Consider the following 17,372-nt stretch of genomic DNA (forward strand, 5'->3'; position numbering starts at 1 on the left):
TAAGAAGCATTGAGGACAATCCTCAGTTTACGGACCTAGTCCGCATAATTGCTACTATCAACTTTCAACTAATTTTTCTCTAGGAACATATCTAAATAGTAGAACTAAAGCGTGAGATACGACATAATTTGCAAAAACCTTTTGACTATGTTCAGGATAATTAAGTTCATCTTATGAACTCCCACTCAGATAGACATCCCTCTAGTCATCTAAGTGATTACACGATCCGAGTCAACTAGGCCGTGTCCGATCTGTGCGTGAGACGGACTAGTGAACGTCGGTGAACATCTTCATGTTGATCGTATCTTCTATACGACTCATGCTCGACCTTTCGGTCTTCTGTGTTCCGAGGCCATGTCTGTACATGCTAGGCTCGTCAAGTTAACCCTAAGTGTTTTTGCATGTGTAAAACTGTCTTACACCCGTTGTATGTGAACGTAAGGATCCATCACACCCGATTAACACGTGGTGCTTAGAAACGACGAACTGTAGCAACGGTGCACAGTTAGGGGAGAACACTTCTTGAAATTGTTGTAAGGGATCATCTTATTTACTACCATCGTTCTAAGCAAATAAGATGTATAAACATGATAAACATCACATGCAATCAAATAGTGACATGATATGGCCAATATCATATTGCTCCTTTTGATCTCCATCTTCGGGGCTCCGTGATCATCATCGTCACCGGCATGACACCATGATCTCCATCATCATGATCTCCATCATCGTGTCTTCTTGAAGTTGTCTCGTCATTGACATGCAAGTCGTGATTCCCTTGACAAGAACATGATCAATCTCATACATCACATATATCATTCATCACATCCTTTTGGCCATATCACATCACATAGCATACCCTGCAAAAACAAGTTAGACATCCTCTAATTGTTGTTTGCATGTTTTACGTGGCTGCTATGGGTTTCTAGCAAGAACGTTTCTTACCTACGCAAAACCACAACGTGATATGCCAATTGCTATTTACCCTTCATAAGGACCCTTTTCATCGAATCCGATCCGACTAAAGTGGGAGAGACAGACACCCGCTAGCCACCTTATGCATCTAGTGCATGTCAGTCGGTGGAACCAGTCTCACGTAAGAGTACGTGTAAGGTCGGTCCGGGCCGCTTCATCCCACGACGCCGCCGAATCAAGATAAGACTAGTAATGGCAAGCATATTGAACAAAATCAACGCCCACAACTACTTTGTGTTCTACTCGTGCATAGAAACTACGCATAGACCTAGCTCATGATGCCACTGTTGGGGAACATAGCAGAAATTCAAAAATTTCCTACGTGTCACCAAGATCTATCTATGGAGAGACTAGCAACGAGGGGAAGGAGAGTGCATCAAATACCCTTGTAGATCGCTAAGCGGAAGCGTTCAAGTGAACGGGGTTGATGGAGTTGTACTCGTCGTGATTCAAATCACCGATGATCAAGTGCCGAACGGACAGCACCTCCGCGCTCAACACACGTACAGCCCGGGGACGTCTCCCATGCCTTGATCCAGCAAGGAGAGAGGGAGAGGTTGAGGAAGACTCCATCCAGCAGCAGCACAACGGCGTGGTGGTGATGGAGGAGCGTGGTAATCCTGCATGGCTTCGCCAAGCACCGCAGAAGAGGAGAAGAACTTGGGAGAGAGGGAGGGGCTGCACCAAAGGCAAAAGGTGTGTTTGAGAGGCCCTCCTACCCCACTATATATAGGGATCCCAAGGGGGGGGGTGCGCCAGCCCCTAGGAGATCCAATCTCCAAGGGGGCGGCGGCCAGGGGAGGAGTCCTCCCCCCCCAAGGCACCTAGGAGGTGCCTTCCCCTGCTGGGACTCTTCCTTTAGGGTTTCCCCAGGCGCATGGGCCTCTTGGGGCTGGTGCCCTTGGCCCATGTAGGCCAAGGCGCACCCCCTACAGCCCATGTGGCCCCCGGGGTAGGTGGTCCCACCCGGTGGGCCCCCCGGGACCCTTCCGGTGGTCCCGGTACAATACCGATGACCCCGAAACTTGTCCCGATGGCCGAAACAGGACTTCCTATATATAAATCTTTACCTCCGGACCATTCCAGAACTCCTCGTGACGTCCGGGATCTCATCCGGGACTCCAAACAACATTCGGTAACCACATACAAGCTTCCTTTATAACCCTAGCGTCATCGAACCTTAAGTGTGTAGACCCTACAGGTTCGGGAGACATGCAGACATGACCGAGACGTTCTCCGGTCAATAACCAACAGCGGGATCTGGATACCCATGATGGCTCCCACATGTTCCACGATGATCTCATCGGATGAACCACGATGTCAAGGACTCAATCAATCCCGTATACAATTCCCTTTGTCTAGCGGTATTGTACTTGCCCGAGATTCGATCGTCGGTATCCCTATACCTTGTTCAATCTCGTTACCGGCAAGTCTCTTTACTCATTCTGTAACACATCATCCCGTGATCAACTCCTTGGTCACATTGCGCATATGATGATGTCCTACCGAGTGGGCCCAGAGATACCTCTCCGTTTACACGGAGTGACAAATCCCAGTCTCGATTCGTGCCAACCCAACAGACACTTTCGGAGATACCTGTAATGCACCTTTATAGTCACCCAGTTACGTTGTGACGTTTGATACACCCAAAGCATTCCTACGGTATCCGGGATTTGCACAATCTCATGGTCTAAGGAAATGATACTTGACATTAGAAAAGCTATAGCATACGAACTACACGATCTAGTGCTATGCTTAGGATTGGGTCTTGTCCATCACATCATTCTCCTAATGATGTGATCCCGTTATCAACGACATACAATGTCCATGGTCACGAAACTGTAACCATCTATTGATCAACGAGCTAGTCAACTAGAGGCTTACTAGGGACATGGTGTTGTCTATGTATCCACACATGTATCTGAGTTTCCTATCAATACAATTATAGCATGGATAATAAACGATTATCATGAACAAGGAAATATAATAATAACTAATTTATTATTGCCTCTAGGGCATATTTCCAACACCCAGAGATACCTCTCCGTTTACACGGAGTGACAAATCCCAGTCTCGATTCGTGCCAACCCAACAGACACTTTCGGAGATACCCGTAGTGCACCTTTATAGTCACCCAGTTATGTTGTGACATTTGGCACACCCAAAGCACTCCTACGGTATCCGGGAGTTGCACAATCCCATGGTCTAAGGAAATGATACTTGACATTAGAAAAGCTTTAGCATACGAACTACACAATCTTTGTGCTAGGCTTAGGATTGGGTCTTGTCCATCACATCATTCTCCTAATGATGTGATCCCGTTATCAACGACATCCAATGTCCATGGTCAGGAAACCGTAACCATCTATTGATCAACGAGCTAGTTAACTAGAGGCTTACTAGGGACATGGTGTTGTCTATGTATCCACACATGTATCTGAGTTTCCTATCAATACAATTATAGCATGGATAATAAACGATTATCATGAACAAGGAAATATAATAATAACTTATTTATTATTGCCTCTAGGGCATATTTCCAACAGTCTCCCACTTGCACTAGAGTCAATAATCTAGTTCACATCGCCATGTGATTAACACTCACTGGTCACATCGCCATGTGACCAACACTCAAGAGTTTACTAGAGTCAATAATCTAGTTCACATCACTACGTGATTAACACTCAATGATTTCTGGGTTTGATCATGTTGCTTGTGAGAGAGGTTATAGTCAACGGGTCTGAAACATTCGGATCCGTATGTAATTCACAAATCTCTATGTCATCTCCTAGATGCAGCTACCATGTTCTATTTGGAGCTATTCCAAATTACTGTTCTACTATACGAATCCAGTTTACTACTCAGAATAATCTGGATTAGTGTCAAAGTTTGCATCGGCGTAACCCTTTACGACGAACTCTTTTACCACCTCCATAATCGAGAAAATTCCTTAGTCCACTAGTTACTAAGGATAACTTTGACCGCTGTCCTGTGATCCATTCTTGGATCACTCTTGTACCCCTTGACTGACTCATGGCAAGGCACACTTCAGGTGCGGTACACAGCATAGCATACTGTAGAGCCTATGTCTTAAGCATAGGGGACGACCTTCGTCCTTTCTCTCTATTCTGTGGTGGTCGAGCTTCAAGTCTTAACTTCATACCTTATAACACAGCCAAGAACTCCTTCTTTGCCGATCCATTTTGAACTCCTTCAAAATCTTGTCACGGTTTGTATTCATTTGAAAGTACTATTAAGCGTTTTGATCTATCCTTATAGATCTTGATGCTCAATGTTCAAGTAGCTTAATCCAGGCTTTCCATTGAAAACACTTTCCAAATAACCCTATATGCTTTCCAGAAATTCTACGTCATTTCTGATCAATAATATGTCAACAACATATATTCATCAGAAATTCTATAGTGCTCCCACTCACTTCTTTGGAAATACAAGTTTCTCATAAACTTTATATAAACCCAAAACCTTTGATCATCTCATCAAAGCATACATTCCAACTCCGAGATGCTTACTCCAGTCCTTAGAAGGATTGCTGGAGCTTTGCATACTTATTAGCATCTTTCAGGATTGACAAAACCTTCCGGTTGTATCACATACAACCTTTCCTCAAGAAAATCGTCGAGGAAACAATGTTTTGACATCATATCTGCAAGATTTCATAAATAATGCAGTAATCGCTAATATAATTCCAACAGACTCTTAGCATCGCTACGAGTGAGAAAGTCTCATCATAGTCAACTCCTTGAACTTGTCGGAAAAAATCTTAACGACAAGTCGAGCTTTCTTAATGGTGATACTTACCATCATTGTCCGTCTTCCTTTTAAAATCCATCTGTACTCAATAGCCTTACGACCATCGAGCCGTTCTGCCAAAGTCTACACTTTGTTTTCATACATGGATCCTCTCTCGGATTTTATGGCCTCAAGCCATTTATCGGAATCCGGGCCCACCATCGCTTCTCCATAGCTCGTAGGTTCATTGTTGTCTAGCAACATGACTTCCAAGACAGGATTACATACTACTCTGAAGTAGTACGCATCCTTGTCATCCCACGAGGTTTGGGAGTGACTTGATCCGAAGTCTCATGATCAATATCATAAGCTTCCACTTCAATTGGTGTAGGTGCCACAGGAAAAACTTCATGTGCCCTGCCACACACTAGTTGAAGAGACGGTTCAATAACCTCATCAAGTCTCCACCATCCTCCCACTCAATTCTTTCGAGAGAAACTTTTCCTCGAGAAAGGACCCGATTCTAGAAACAATCCCTTATTGCTTTCGAATCTGAGACAGGAGGTATACCCAACTGTTTTGGGTGTCCTATGAAGATGCATTTATCCGCTTTGGGTTCGAGCTTATCAGCCTGAAACCTTTTCACATAAGCGTCGCAGCCCCAAACTTTTAAGAAATGACAGCTTAGGTTTCTCTAAACCATAGTTCATATGGTGTCATCTCATCGGAATTACGTGGTGCCCTATTTAAAGTGAATGTGGTTGTCTTTAATGCCTAACCCATAAACTATTGTGGTAATTCGATAAGAGACATCATGGTATGCATCATATCCAATAGGGTGCAGTTATGATGTTCGGACACACCATCACACTATGGTGTTCCAGGCTGTATTAGTTGTGAAACAATTTCCACAATGTCTTAATTCTGTGCCAAACTCGTAATTCAGATATTCATCTCTATGATCATATCATAGATATTTTATCCTCTTGTCACGACGATCTTTCAACTTCACCCTGAAATTACTTGAACCTTTTCAATAATTCAGACTCGTGATTCATCAAGTAAATATACTCAACATCTACTCAAATCATCTGTGAAGTAAGAACGTAACGATATCCACTACACGCCTCAGCACTCATTGGACTACACACATCAAAATGCATTACTTCCAACAAGTTGCTTTCTAGTTCCATTTTACTGAAACCGAGGCTTTCAGTCATCTTGCCCATGTGGTATGATTTGCATGTCTCAAGTGATTCAAAATCAAGTGAGTCCAAACGATCCATCTGCATGGAGTTTCTTCATGCATATACACCAATAGACATGGTTCGCATGTCTCAAACCTTTCAAAAACGAGTGAGCCCAAAGATCCATCAACATGGAGCTTCTTCATGCGTTTTATACCGATATGACTTAAGTGGCAGTGCCACAAGTAGGTGGTACTATCATTACTATCTTTTGGCATGAACATGTGTATCACTACGATCGAGATTCAATAAACCATTCATTTCAGGTGCAAGACCATTGAAGGTATTATTCAAATAAACAGAGTAACCGTTATTCTCCTTAAATGAATAACCGTATTGCGATAGACATAATCCAATCATGTCTATGCTCAACGCAAACACCAATCTCGATGGTAGAGGGAGCATGCGATGCTTGATCATATCAACATTGGAAACACTTCCAACACATATCGTCAGCTCACCTTTAGCTAGTCTCCGTTTATTCCGTAGCTTTTATTTCTAGTTACTAACACTTAGCAACCGAACCGGTATCTAATACCCTGGTGCTACTAGGAGTACTAGTAAAGTACACATCAACACAATGTATATCCAATATACTTCTATCGACCTTGCCAGCCTTCTCATCTACCAAGTATCTAGGGTAATTCTGCTCCAGTGGCTGTTCCCCTCATTACAAAAGCACTTAGTCTCGGGTTTGGGTTCAACCTTGGGTTTCTTCACTAGAGCAGCAGCTGAATTGCCGTTTTATGAAGTATCCCTTCGTGCCCTTGCCCTTCTTGAAACTAGTGGTTTCACCAACCATCAACAATTGATGCTCCTTCTTGATCTCTACTTTTGTGGTGTCAAACATCGCGAATATCTCAAGGATCATCATATATGTCCCTGATATATTATAGTTCATCACGAAGCTCAAGCAGCTTGGTGGTAATGACCTTGGAGAACCATCACTATTTCATCTGGAAGGTCAACTCCCACTCGATTCAAGCGATTGTTGTACTCAGACAATCTGAGCACAAGCTCAACAATTGAGCTTTTCTCCTTAGTTTGCAGGTTAAGAAAATCGTCGGAGGTCTCATACCTCTTGACGTGGGCACGAGCCTGAAATCCCAATTTCAGCCCTCGAAACATCTCATATGTTTCGTGACGTTTCAAAACGTCTTCGGTGCCTCAACTCTAAGCCGTTTAACTGAACTATCACGTAGTTATCAAAATGTGTATGTCAGATGTTCGCAACATCCATAGACAACGTTCGAGGTTCAGCACACTGAGCGGTGCATTAAGGACATAAGCCTTCTAAGAAGCAATGAGGACAATCCTCAGTTTACGGACCTAGTCCGCATAATTGCTACTATCAACTTTCAACTAAATTTTCTCTAGGAACATATCTAAATAGTAGAACTGAAGCGCGAGCTACGACATAATTTGCAAAATCCTTTTTGACTATGTTCAGGATAAACAAGTTCATCTTATGAACTCCCACTCAGATAGACATCCCTCTAGTCATCTAAGTGATTACATGATCCGAGTCAACTAGGCCGTGTCCGATCATCATGTGAGATGGACTAGTCAACATCGGTGAACATCTTCATGCTGATCGTATCTACCATACGACTCATGCTCGACCTTTCGGTCTCTTGTGTTCCGAGGCCATGTCTGTACATGCTAGGCTCATCAAGTCAACCTAAGTGTTTCGCGTGTGTAAATCTGTCTTACACCCGTTGTATGTGAACGTTAGAATCAAACACCCGATCATCACGTGGTGCTTTGAAACAACGAACTGTCGCAACGGTGCACAGTTAGGGAAACACTTTCTTGAAATTATTATGAGGGATCATCTTATTTACTACCGTCGTTCTAAGTAAACAAGATGTAGAAAACATGACTAACATCACATGTAATCAAATAATAATAGTGACATGATATGGCCAATATCACATAGCTCCTTTGATCTCCATCTTGGGGCTCCATGATCATCCTGTCACCGGCTTGACACCATGATCTCCATCATCATGATCTCCATCATCGTGTCTCCATGAAGTTGCCTCGCCAACTATTTCTTCTACTACTACAGCTAACAGTTAGCAATAAAGTAAAGTAATTACATGACGTTTATGTTGACACGCAGGTCATAAATAAATTAAGACAACTCATATGGCTCCTGCCGGTTGTCATACTCATCGACATGCAAGTCGTGATTCCTATTACAAGAACAAGATCATCTCATACATCACATATATCATTCATCACATCCTTTGGCCATATCACATCACATAGCATACCCTGCAAAAACAAGTTAGACGTCCTCTAATTGTTGTTTGCATGTTTTACGTGGCTGCTATGGGTTTCTAGCAAGAACGTTTCTTACCTACGCAAAAACCACAACGTGATATGCCAATTGCTATTTACCCTTCATAAGGACCCTTTTCATCGAATCCGATCCGACTAAAGTGGGAGAGACAGACACCCGCTAGCCACCTTATGCAACTAGTGCATGTCAGTCGGTGGAACCAGTCTCACGTAAGAGTACGTGTAAGGTAGGTCCGGGCCGCTTCATCCCACGATGCCGCTGAATCAAGATTGGACTAGTAACGGTAAGCATATTGAACAAAATCAACGCCCACAACTACTTTGTGTTCTACTCGTGCATAGAAACTACGCATAGACCTAGCTCATGATGCCATTGTTGGGAAACGTAGCATAAATTTAAAATTTTCCTACGTGTCACCAAGATCTATCTATGGAGTCATCTAGCAATGAGGGAGGAGTGGATCTACATACCCTTGTAGATCGCGCGCGGAAGTGTTCAAGAGAACGGGGTTGATGGAGTCGTACTCGTCGTGATCCAAATCACCGATGATCCTAGCGCCGAACGGACGGCACCTTCGCGTTCAACACACGTACGGAGCAGCGACGTCTCCTCCTTCTTGATACAACAAAGGGGGAGGAGAGGTTGATGGAGATCCAATAGCATGAAGGCGTGGTGGTGGAAGTAGCGGGATTCCAACAGGGCTTCGCCAAGCGCTGTGGGAGGAGGGAGATGTGTCATGGGAGGGAGAGGGAGGCGCCAGGCCTTGGGGTGGGGCTGCCCTCCCTTCCCCCCACTATATATAGGGCCAAGGGAGGGGGGGCGCAGCCTTGGCCCTTCCTCCAAGGAAGGGTGCGGCCAGGGAGGAGTCCCTCCTCCCCAAGGCACCTCGGAGGTGCCTTCCCCCTTTAGGACTCTTCCTTTTCCTCTTCTCTTGGCGCATGGGCCTCTTGGGTCTGGTGCCCTTGGCCCATATAGGCCAAGGCGCACCCCCTACAGCCCATGTGGCCCCCCGGGGCAGGTGGCCCCACCCGGTGGACCCTCGGGACCCTTCCGGTGGTCCCGGTACAATACCGGTGACCCCGAAACTTGTCCCGATGGCCGAAAAAGCACTTCCTATATATAATTCTTTACCTCCGGACCATTCCGGAACTCCTCGTGACATCCGGGATCTCATCCGGGACTCCGAACAACTTTCGGATTACCGCATACTAATATCTCTATAACCCTAGCGTCACCGAACCTTAAGTGTGTAGACCCTACGGGTTCGGGAGACATGCAGACATGACCGAGATGACTCTCCGGTCAATAACCAACAGCGGGATCTGGATACCCATGTTGGCTCCCACATGTTCCACGATGATCTCATCGGATGAACCACGATGTCAAGGACTTAATCAATCCCGTATACAATTCCCTTTGTCTATCGGTACAATACTTGCCCGAGATTCGATCGTCGGTATCCCGATACCTTGTTCAATCTCATTACCGGCAAGTCTCTTTACTCGTTCCGTAACACATCATCCCGTGATCAACTCCTTGATCACATTGTGCACATTATGATGATGTCCTACCGAGTGGGCCCAGAGATACCTCTCCGTTTACACGGAGTGACAAATCCCAGTCTCGATTCGTGCCAACCCAACAGACACTTTCGGAGATACCCGTAGTGCACCTTTATAGTCACCCAGTTACGTTGTGACGTTTGGCACACCCAAAGCACTCCTACGGTATCCGGGAGTTGCACAATCCCATGGTCTAAGGAAATGATACTTGACATTAGAAAAGCTTTAGCATACGAACTACACGATCTTTGTGCTAGGCTTAGGATTGGGTCTTATCCATCACATCATTCTCCTAATGATGTGATCCCGTTATCAACGACACCCAATGTCCATGGTCAGGAAACCGTAACCATCTATTGATCAACGAGCTAGTTAACTAGAGGCTTACTAGGGACATGGTGTTGTCTATGTATCCACACATGTATCTGAGTTTCCTATCAATACAATTATAGCATGGATAATAAACGATTATCATGAACAAGGAAATATAATAATAACTTATTTATTATTGCCTCTAGGGCATATTTCCAACAGTGCCGCCCCTCGAGCTCGCCGTCGTCCCCAAGCCCACGCCGTCCCTCGAGCTCACGCCGCCCCTCGAGCTCGCCGTCGTCCCCAAGCCCGCGCCGCCCCTGATCTCACCGTCGTCCCCGAGCCCTCCTCCCAGAGCCCGTGCCGCTCTCACCGCCCTCCTCCCCGAGCCATCCGCCGCCCTCGCCGACGCCCTCGCCGCCCCCGCCGTCGCCCTCGCCAGTCAACCTCGCTGCTATGAGCCGCCGCCACCTATTTATCATTTTTTTCATTTTTTTGTACGTATATATAATGTATATATGTATGTGGCTATATGTATGTATAGATGTTCATATATGTGTATTATTTTTTTGTTCAGAGCATTTTTTGTTCATATATGTATTTTTTTGCTTATGTGTATTATTTTTTTTGTTCATAGCATTTTTTGTTCATATTTTTTTTCATAGCATTATTTCCATGTATATATGTATGTGGCTATGTATGTATAGATGGATAGCATTTTTTTCCATGTATGCATGTCATTGTCGATATACCCCCTCCCCGTTAACTTCGACAGGAGGGGGGGTCGATATAACCCTCCCCGATAACTTCGACATGAGGGGGGGTCGATATACCCCCTCCCTGATAACTTCGACATGAGGGGGGGTCGAGAACTAGTTTAGGGGGTCGAGGGTTGAGAACTAGTTTAGGGGGTCGAGGGAAGAAGGGGAAGAAGAGGGAGAAGAAGAGGGAGAAGAAGAGGAGAGGAAGAAGAGGAAGTCTTCTCCTCTATTCTTTCTTCTCTTCTTTTTTCTTCTTCTTCCTATATGTATTAGTTTTTTTATTTAGGTTGTTGATTAGTAGATATTAATTTTGTTCATATATGTATGGATGCATGTGATATGTATGTATGCATGTATTGGGTATGTCGTTGTCGATATAACCCCAACCCGATAACTTCAACATGAGGGGGTCGAGAGGGGGTCTAGGGTCGTCGAGGGTTTGAGGGGTCGTGGGGTCCAGGGTCGTCGAGGGTTCGAGGGGTCGAGGATCGCCAAGGGGTCGAGAGAGGTTTCCTAGTGTCAAAGTATTGAAGAAATCCATGGCTTAGCCGGAAGTAACCAGGGCATGACGAAGTCCTCCAAAGTTATTTTGGAATTGTGTCCCGGATAGGATAATTTGCCTTTTTGTGTGAATTTCAGCAAAGGCCTTCCAAATAACGATATTTGGAAGGTTCTTGCTGAACTTTGTACCAAAAAGCGAATTATCTTATCTGGGACTCCGTTCCAAAATAACTTTGGAGAGCTTCGTACCATCATGCACCTGTTACTTTTGCCTAATGATGAAGACATGGTTTTGTTGAATTCTTTGACACTAGGCAACCACCCGACCCCTCGGCGATCCTCTCGAACATGAGAGGAAGAAGAGGATAAAAAAGAAGAGGAAGAAGAAAAAAAAGAGGAGAAGAAAGAATAGAGGAGAAGAATACTCCTCTATTCTTTCTTCTCCTCTTTTTTTTCTTCTTCTTCCTCTTTATTTTATCGGGAACGAGGGTCGTCGAGGGTCGCCGAGCGGTAGAGGAGAAACCCTAAATAGAAAGTATCGTCGGTGTGAGATACATGTACCGTCGGTATCGGACACTACATCCACGTCCCACAAGTGACGTGGGCTTCGACGCCCACGTCACTTGTGGGACGTGGATGTAGTGTCCGACACCGACAGCCACATGTATCTCACACCGACGATACTTTCTATTTAGGGTTTCCTCTACCGTTCGGTGACCCTCGACGACCCTCGTTCCCGATAAAAAAAAACGAGGAAGAAGAAGAAAAAAAGAGGAGAAGAAAGAATAGAGGAGTAGGAGTTCTTACTCCTCTATTCTTTCTTCTCCTCTTTTTTTTCTTCTTCCTCTTCTTTTTTTATCCTTGAAGCGTTGTCGAGGCCACCCCAAACCCTAGAGAAACAGCGTCGAGGCCACCCCAAACCCTAGAGAAGTAGCGTCGAGGCCACTAATTAATATTAGTTCTACGTTTTTGCCACTAATATATCCATCTGTCATGTTTGAATAATAATTGCCATGTTGTCAATATTTGTAGAAACTATGGACACCGCCCAAGACGAAGTACAAGAAGAGTTGTTGGGGGACATAATCGCACGAGGAAGTGATGCCATCTGCTTGTTGTTTCTCAACGAGACCGATGGTCTGGAAGCAGCTGATTATGATGGCTCCGGTGACCTATTGCCGGTGCATGAAGGAGACCGTGAGGACGGCTCCGGTGACCCAATGCCGGTGCAAGGAGACTATGATGACGTCTCCGGTGACCGAACCGAGTCCGGCCAGGTATATATATTAGTTAAGCTTCTGCTGACTAGCTAATTGATGCATTCATTATTTTGGTATGTACACATATTAATTAAGTATTTGTTCTTTTTTCTAGCCCTTCGGATCGAGCACAACTTCGGTAAAGAGACGAGGCCCGAAGAAAAAGTTGAGCTCGGATGAAAAGTTTGAGATCATAGCAATCGCGCCCGACGGCCAACCGATTGAACCCCTCCGGACAAAGAGCGCATTTGTTGCTCAGTGCGGAGTTTTGGTTAGGGACAAGATCCCGACCAGCATCCAGCAATGGTTTAAGCCGGCTACAGAAGACCCTGAGATGTCTTATGTCAATGATATGCAGAAAAATGATCTTTGGACTGAGCTGAAGTCAAATTTCACCCTACCGCCAGAGGATAATCCAGAGAAGCCAGTTAAAGAGCAATAAATCAAGTCTTTTGCTCTTAAGAGGATGGCAGAACTATTCAGGAGGTGGAAGAAAGAGCTGAATAAGTTTGTCGAAAATAATGAGACACCAGAATTCAAGGGCAGATATGAGAAGATCAGAGATCACTGGCCCGCATTTGTGGCCCACAAGACATCGGAAAAGAGTAAGAAGATGTTGGCAACAAACAAGCAAAATGCTGCGAAGAAGAAACATCACCATCGCACGGGGTCAGGTGGCTACCTCGTAGCCCGGCCTAAGTGGGCCAAGACTGAGAATGATCTGGTTGATAAAGGGATCGAACCAGAGACAATTAACTGGCCAGACCGTTGCCGGACTTGGTTCTTCGGGGCTGGCAGAACCTTGGACCCTGTAACAGGGAAGTGCATTTGGACGAACGATCAAATGGACATACCAGTCAGGAAGCTTCAGCACTATATCGAAGCAGCGCGGCAAGGGATGTTCTTTCCAGACAGAGAGAACGACGAGCTCACAATGGCCCTTGGGAATCTTGAGCACCCTGGGTGGACACGAGGCACGCCAGGCTCCATTCCATGGAAGGTTGGGTTTCCGGACGCAGGCGGTTACAAATCCCATGAGAGGAGGAAAAAAGTGCAGCAGACCCAAATGCCGCTGCTGCAAGCAAGGATACAAGCGATAGAGGAACGAGAAGCAAATCGCAGCAAACGTACTGCCGAAGCTTCCCCCGAAGCTACCCCACCATCTCAGCGCAGAAGCAGCGTGGCTTCCACCGACCTGCTTCAGCCGGAGCATGCCTTGACGGCTCCTTCCAGCTATCCCGTGGATGCTATCACGAAGTCTCAAAATTTCCACCTTATGACGCAATGGATGAATTTGAATGTCAAGGCGGCTGTTGGCTCTGTTTATCCTACTGAACCCGGCGCAACTTTTCACTGCCGGCCGATTCCAGAAGGATATGCTAGGGTGATGGTGGATGAAATAACGGAGGGATTTGAGGACCTCCAGCTTGACCACCCTACCGGTGAAGGGGAGACTAGGCTGGGGTCTGCTCTGAAGACTCCATGCCTATGGAGGAAGGAGCTCATCAACCTTCCGAACTGGACGCCTCCGCCTCCTCCTCCTCCTCCGGCAAGTCATGGCACTCCGCCTCCTCCACCGCCTCCTCCTCCGGCAAGTCAGGGCACTCCGCCTCCTCCACCGCCTCCTCCTCTGGCGAGTGACGATCAGGGCACTCGACCGGCTCCTTCTCCAGCGCGTGGCGGCACTCCGCCTCCTTCTCCGCCTGCGCCGACGCACCCGAGCAGCCAGCCTCCTCCTTCTCCGCCTCGTCAGCAAGGGCGGAAGAGACCTGCCGCCACTCCGGCTGCTCCGGTGCGTCGTAGTCCTTCTCCTCCGCCTCGTAAGCAAGTAAAGAAGACAACCGCTCCGTCTGCTCGGCCGGCGTCTAGCAGTACAGCCAGAGGCGGGAGGACATACAGATTCGGTCCTTCTCTGAAGACTCCAGAGAAGTTACCATACGAGAGGACCCTGGAGGAGAACGCCGAGATCGCACGAACCGAAGTGGATGACTGGTTTCAAGGGTTGAAAGCAAAGAGACATCCACTTCCGGAGGAGAAGGTAGATCCGGTGAAAGCGAAGCGCACTCTTGCTGCCCTGACAAAACCACCCAAGTCTCCGCCGAAAGGAAACTATGAGCGCATTATTGGAAAGGAATTTGCCGAAGCGGAGCGGTCGGGAAGTACTGTCAGTGATCAAAGGCTGAAAGAACGACGAGCTGGGAAACAAATTGCCCAGCTCGGCGAACAAGCGAAGCAATCGTGCCCCCCACTCAAGGTGCCTAGCCACAACGTCGCTAATGATCCAAGGTTGGTGCCCAGTTATAGCAATCTTGCAGATTACCTGCCCGACGATGTACATTATGAACCCATGGAGGTGCAGATACAAAGATACGAGTACGGGAAGCCTCTCGTCAAAGATGAAAGATCTCTATCAACGATGATGCGAAGATTGCATGATTGGTACTTGAAAATCTGCAGAGACTCTGGGGGGAGGAGTACTTTGTATGTGAAAGTAAAAAAAAGGAGCATGACCTCATTGGAATTGAACTGTTGCCTGTTCCATTTGAGGAGTTCTATCAGTTTTTCAATCAATTGACCCTCGATAAAACAACAGTCGCCTGCTACTGTCTGTAAGTAGTACTACTTCTGTCATTAAGTCTCTCTATATAGCTCAGCTCTTTCATTGCATGTATTTATAATCATCCTCACTATATTATGCAGATTGAAGATCGCCGAATTGAAGAAAAGACAAGTCGGTGATATTGGGTTCATTAACACATATCTCATAGATGCAACTCAGGTTAAATTTCATGCCGCAGCTACCGAGGCCAACTTGCTATGATCGTTGGTAATAAATGAAAACAAAGATATAATACTCTTTCCTTACAACTTCAAGTGAGTCTTACTGTCTTGTGCGTATTCGGTTTCCCTTATATATTAGTCAAGGTTATAGTAATGTAATTGATGAGTTATGCATGTGTGTGCAGTTTCCACTATATTCTCCTAGAGATTAAGCTTGAGCAGGGACTAGTAACCGTCTTAGACTCAAGACGAAAAGATCCCCAGGACTATGCAGACATGACTCAAATACTCGAGAAGTAAGTTAAATCGATCATTATCCACCATATCAGCAACTTTGTTCATTTCCTGATATATCAAGTAATTGTTTTCTTTGTCCGGCAGGGTTTGGAGAAAATTCACCAGAAAAGCTCCGGGACTGCCGAAGGAGCTGCAATTTAGACACCCGAAGTTAAGTACTATAGTAGCATGTTCCGCGCATCTACTAGTCATTCAAGCGCTAGTTTCATCAATACCATTAGACATTCTTGCTTATCAGTTTGATTGACCTCTATTTCTTGTAAAGTGGTTGTGGCAGGAATAAGGGAATGATTTTTGTGGATACTACGTTCGCGAGTCCATCCGCCACACGATCTGTGAGCGGGGCTACACTGACGAACAATATGAAGTACGTAAATAACAACATTCACAATTTTATTTTATTACCATCATTTGTGTTGAGTTTCATTCATTCATTCATATATATATATATATATATATATATATATATATATATATATATATATTGACCCCCTTCTTTAAATTAGATGTTTCGGAAGCGGGATCAACTCCTAGCACCAGCTCGCATGCAAGCAATTCAAGAGGAATTGGCGGCATTATTTCTTGACCACGTGGTCCCTGAAGACGGAGAATACTATGTGGACCCTGAGTCCGTATGATTATATTTGTAAGAGATAATTATTGTATATATGTAGCCGGTAGTGTCGGATAGATATACGAGAACTTGTTGTTCGACCAATCTCTTGGAGAAGGAGAGGTGGTCGATATCACTTCTCTCTGCATGCATATATGTTCATGACGATCTTCTGTTTCCTTCGTTTGCTTACTAGCTAGCTAGCGTGTCTAGTCCTCTCCATACGTATGTATAGTACGTAGCGTCGACCAAGCACGGACATAAGAGAGGACACTTCTCTCTATTAATTATAGCTAGCTAACACAATACATGAAACACCTAAATTAACCCCCCAAAACCCCCAACCCCCCCCCTTTCAAAAAAAACAAAAACCTCAACCACAGAAATGCTGACGCGTGGATGTCTATTGGTCCCGGTTGGTGCCATCAACCGGGACCAAAGGGTCTCCTTCCTGGGCTCCACGCACAGGCCACGTGGAGGCCCATCTGTCCCGGTTCTAGATTGAACCGGGACTAAAGGGACAGGGCATTAGTACCGACCCTTTAGTCCCGGTTTCAGAACCGGGACAAAAGGCCCTTACGAACCAGGACAACAGGCCCTTTTTCTACCAGTGACTAGAGCAATAAGTCAATCTAATTAGAACCCGACGGGGAGATTTGACCAATTAGGAAGGCAGTAAGCAAGGGTTGTTAGATCCAGCATGGAGTGGGTAATTTGCACAGTTACTAGAAAAACAAGTCAATCACTAATCTAGTTAATTAGAACTCGACGGGGAGAAAAGATTGGGTTGTATCGACCATACATGCAGGGTGCTGTTGCCAACATCACCGCCGCCGGCGGAGGCACACAAAGGCCGGAAACGAAAAGGGATAGGCTGACGACCGTCGTAGATGAGCCTTGGCATCAGCCGGCGACACTCATCCTCGACCAACGGCGAGACGACGGGCTTGTAAACCACCTTGCCGCCGCTGAGCCTTCTGGCTGCTTGTCGAATCGCCGCCGCCAT

At 45.8% G+C, this 17,372-nt stretch overlaps 1 protein-coding gene across 1 annotated transcript in view; it reads right to left on the reverse strand.

Moving 5' to 3' along the window:
- LOC147992970 (uncharacterized) overlaps positions 1 to 17,372 on the reverse strand; it is a 71,825-nt gene extending 54,453 nt beyond the window's left edge. Inside the window, exon 1 of the mRNA XM_087542018.1 lies at positions 17,169 to 17,372. Within this exon, the coding sequence (XP_087398144.1) occupies positions 17,169 to 17,372 (204 nt within the window). The remainder of the gene's footprint in view (positions 1 to 17,168) is intronic.

The sequence above is a fragment of the Triticum urartu genome, chromosome 1A (assembly GCF_056163025.1).
Source record: "Triticum urartu cultivar PI428250 chromosome 1A, HENAU_Tu73, whole genome shotgun sequence".
Taxonomy (NCBI): domain Eukaryota; kingdom Viridiplantae; phylum Streptophyta; class Magnoliopsida; order Poales; family Poaceae; genus Triticum; species Triticum urartu.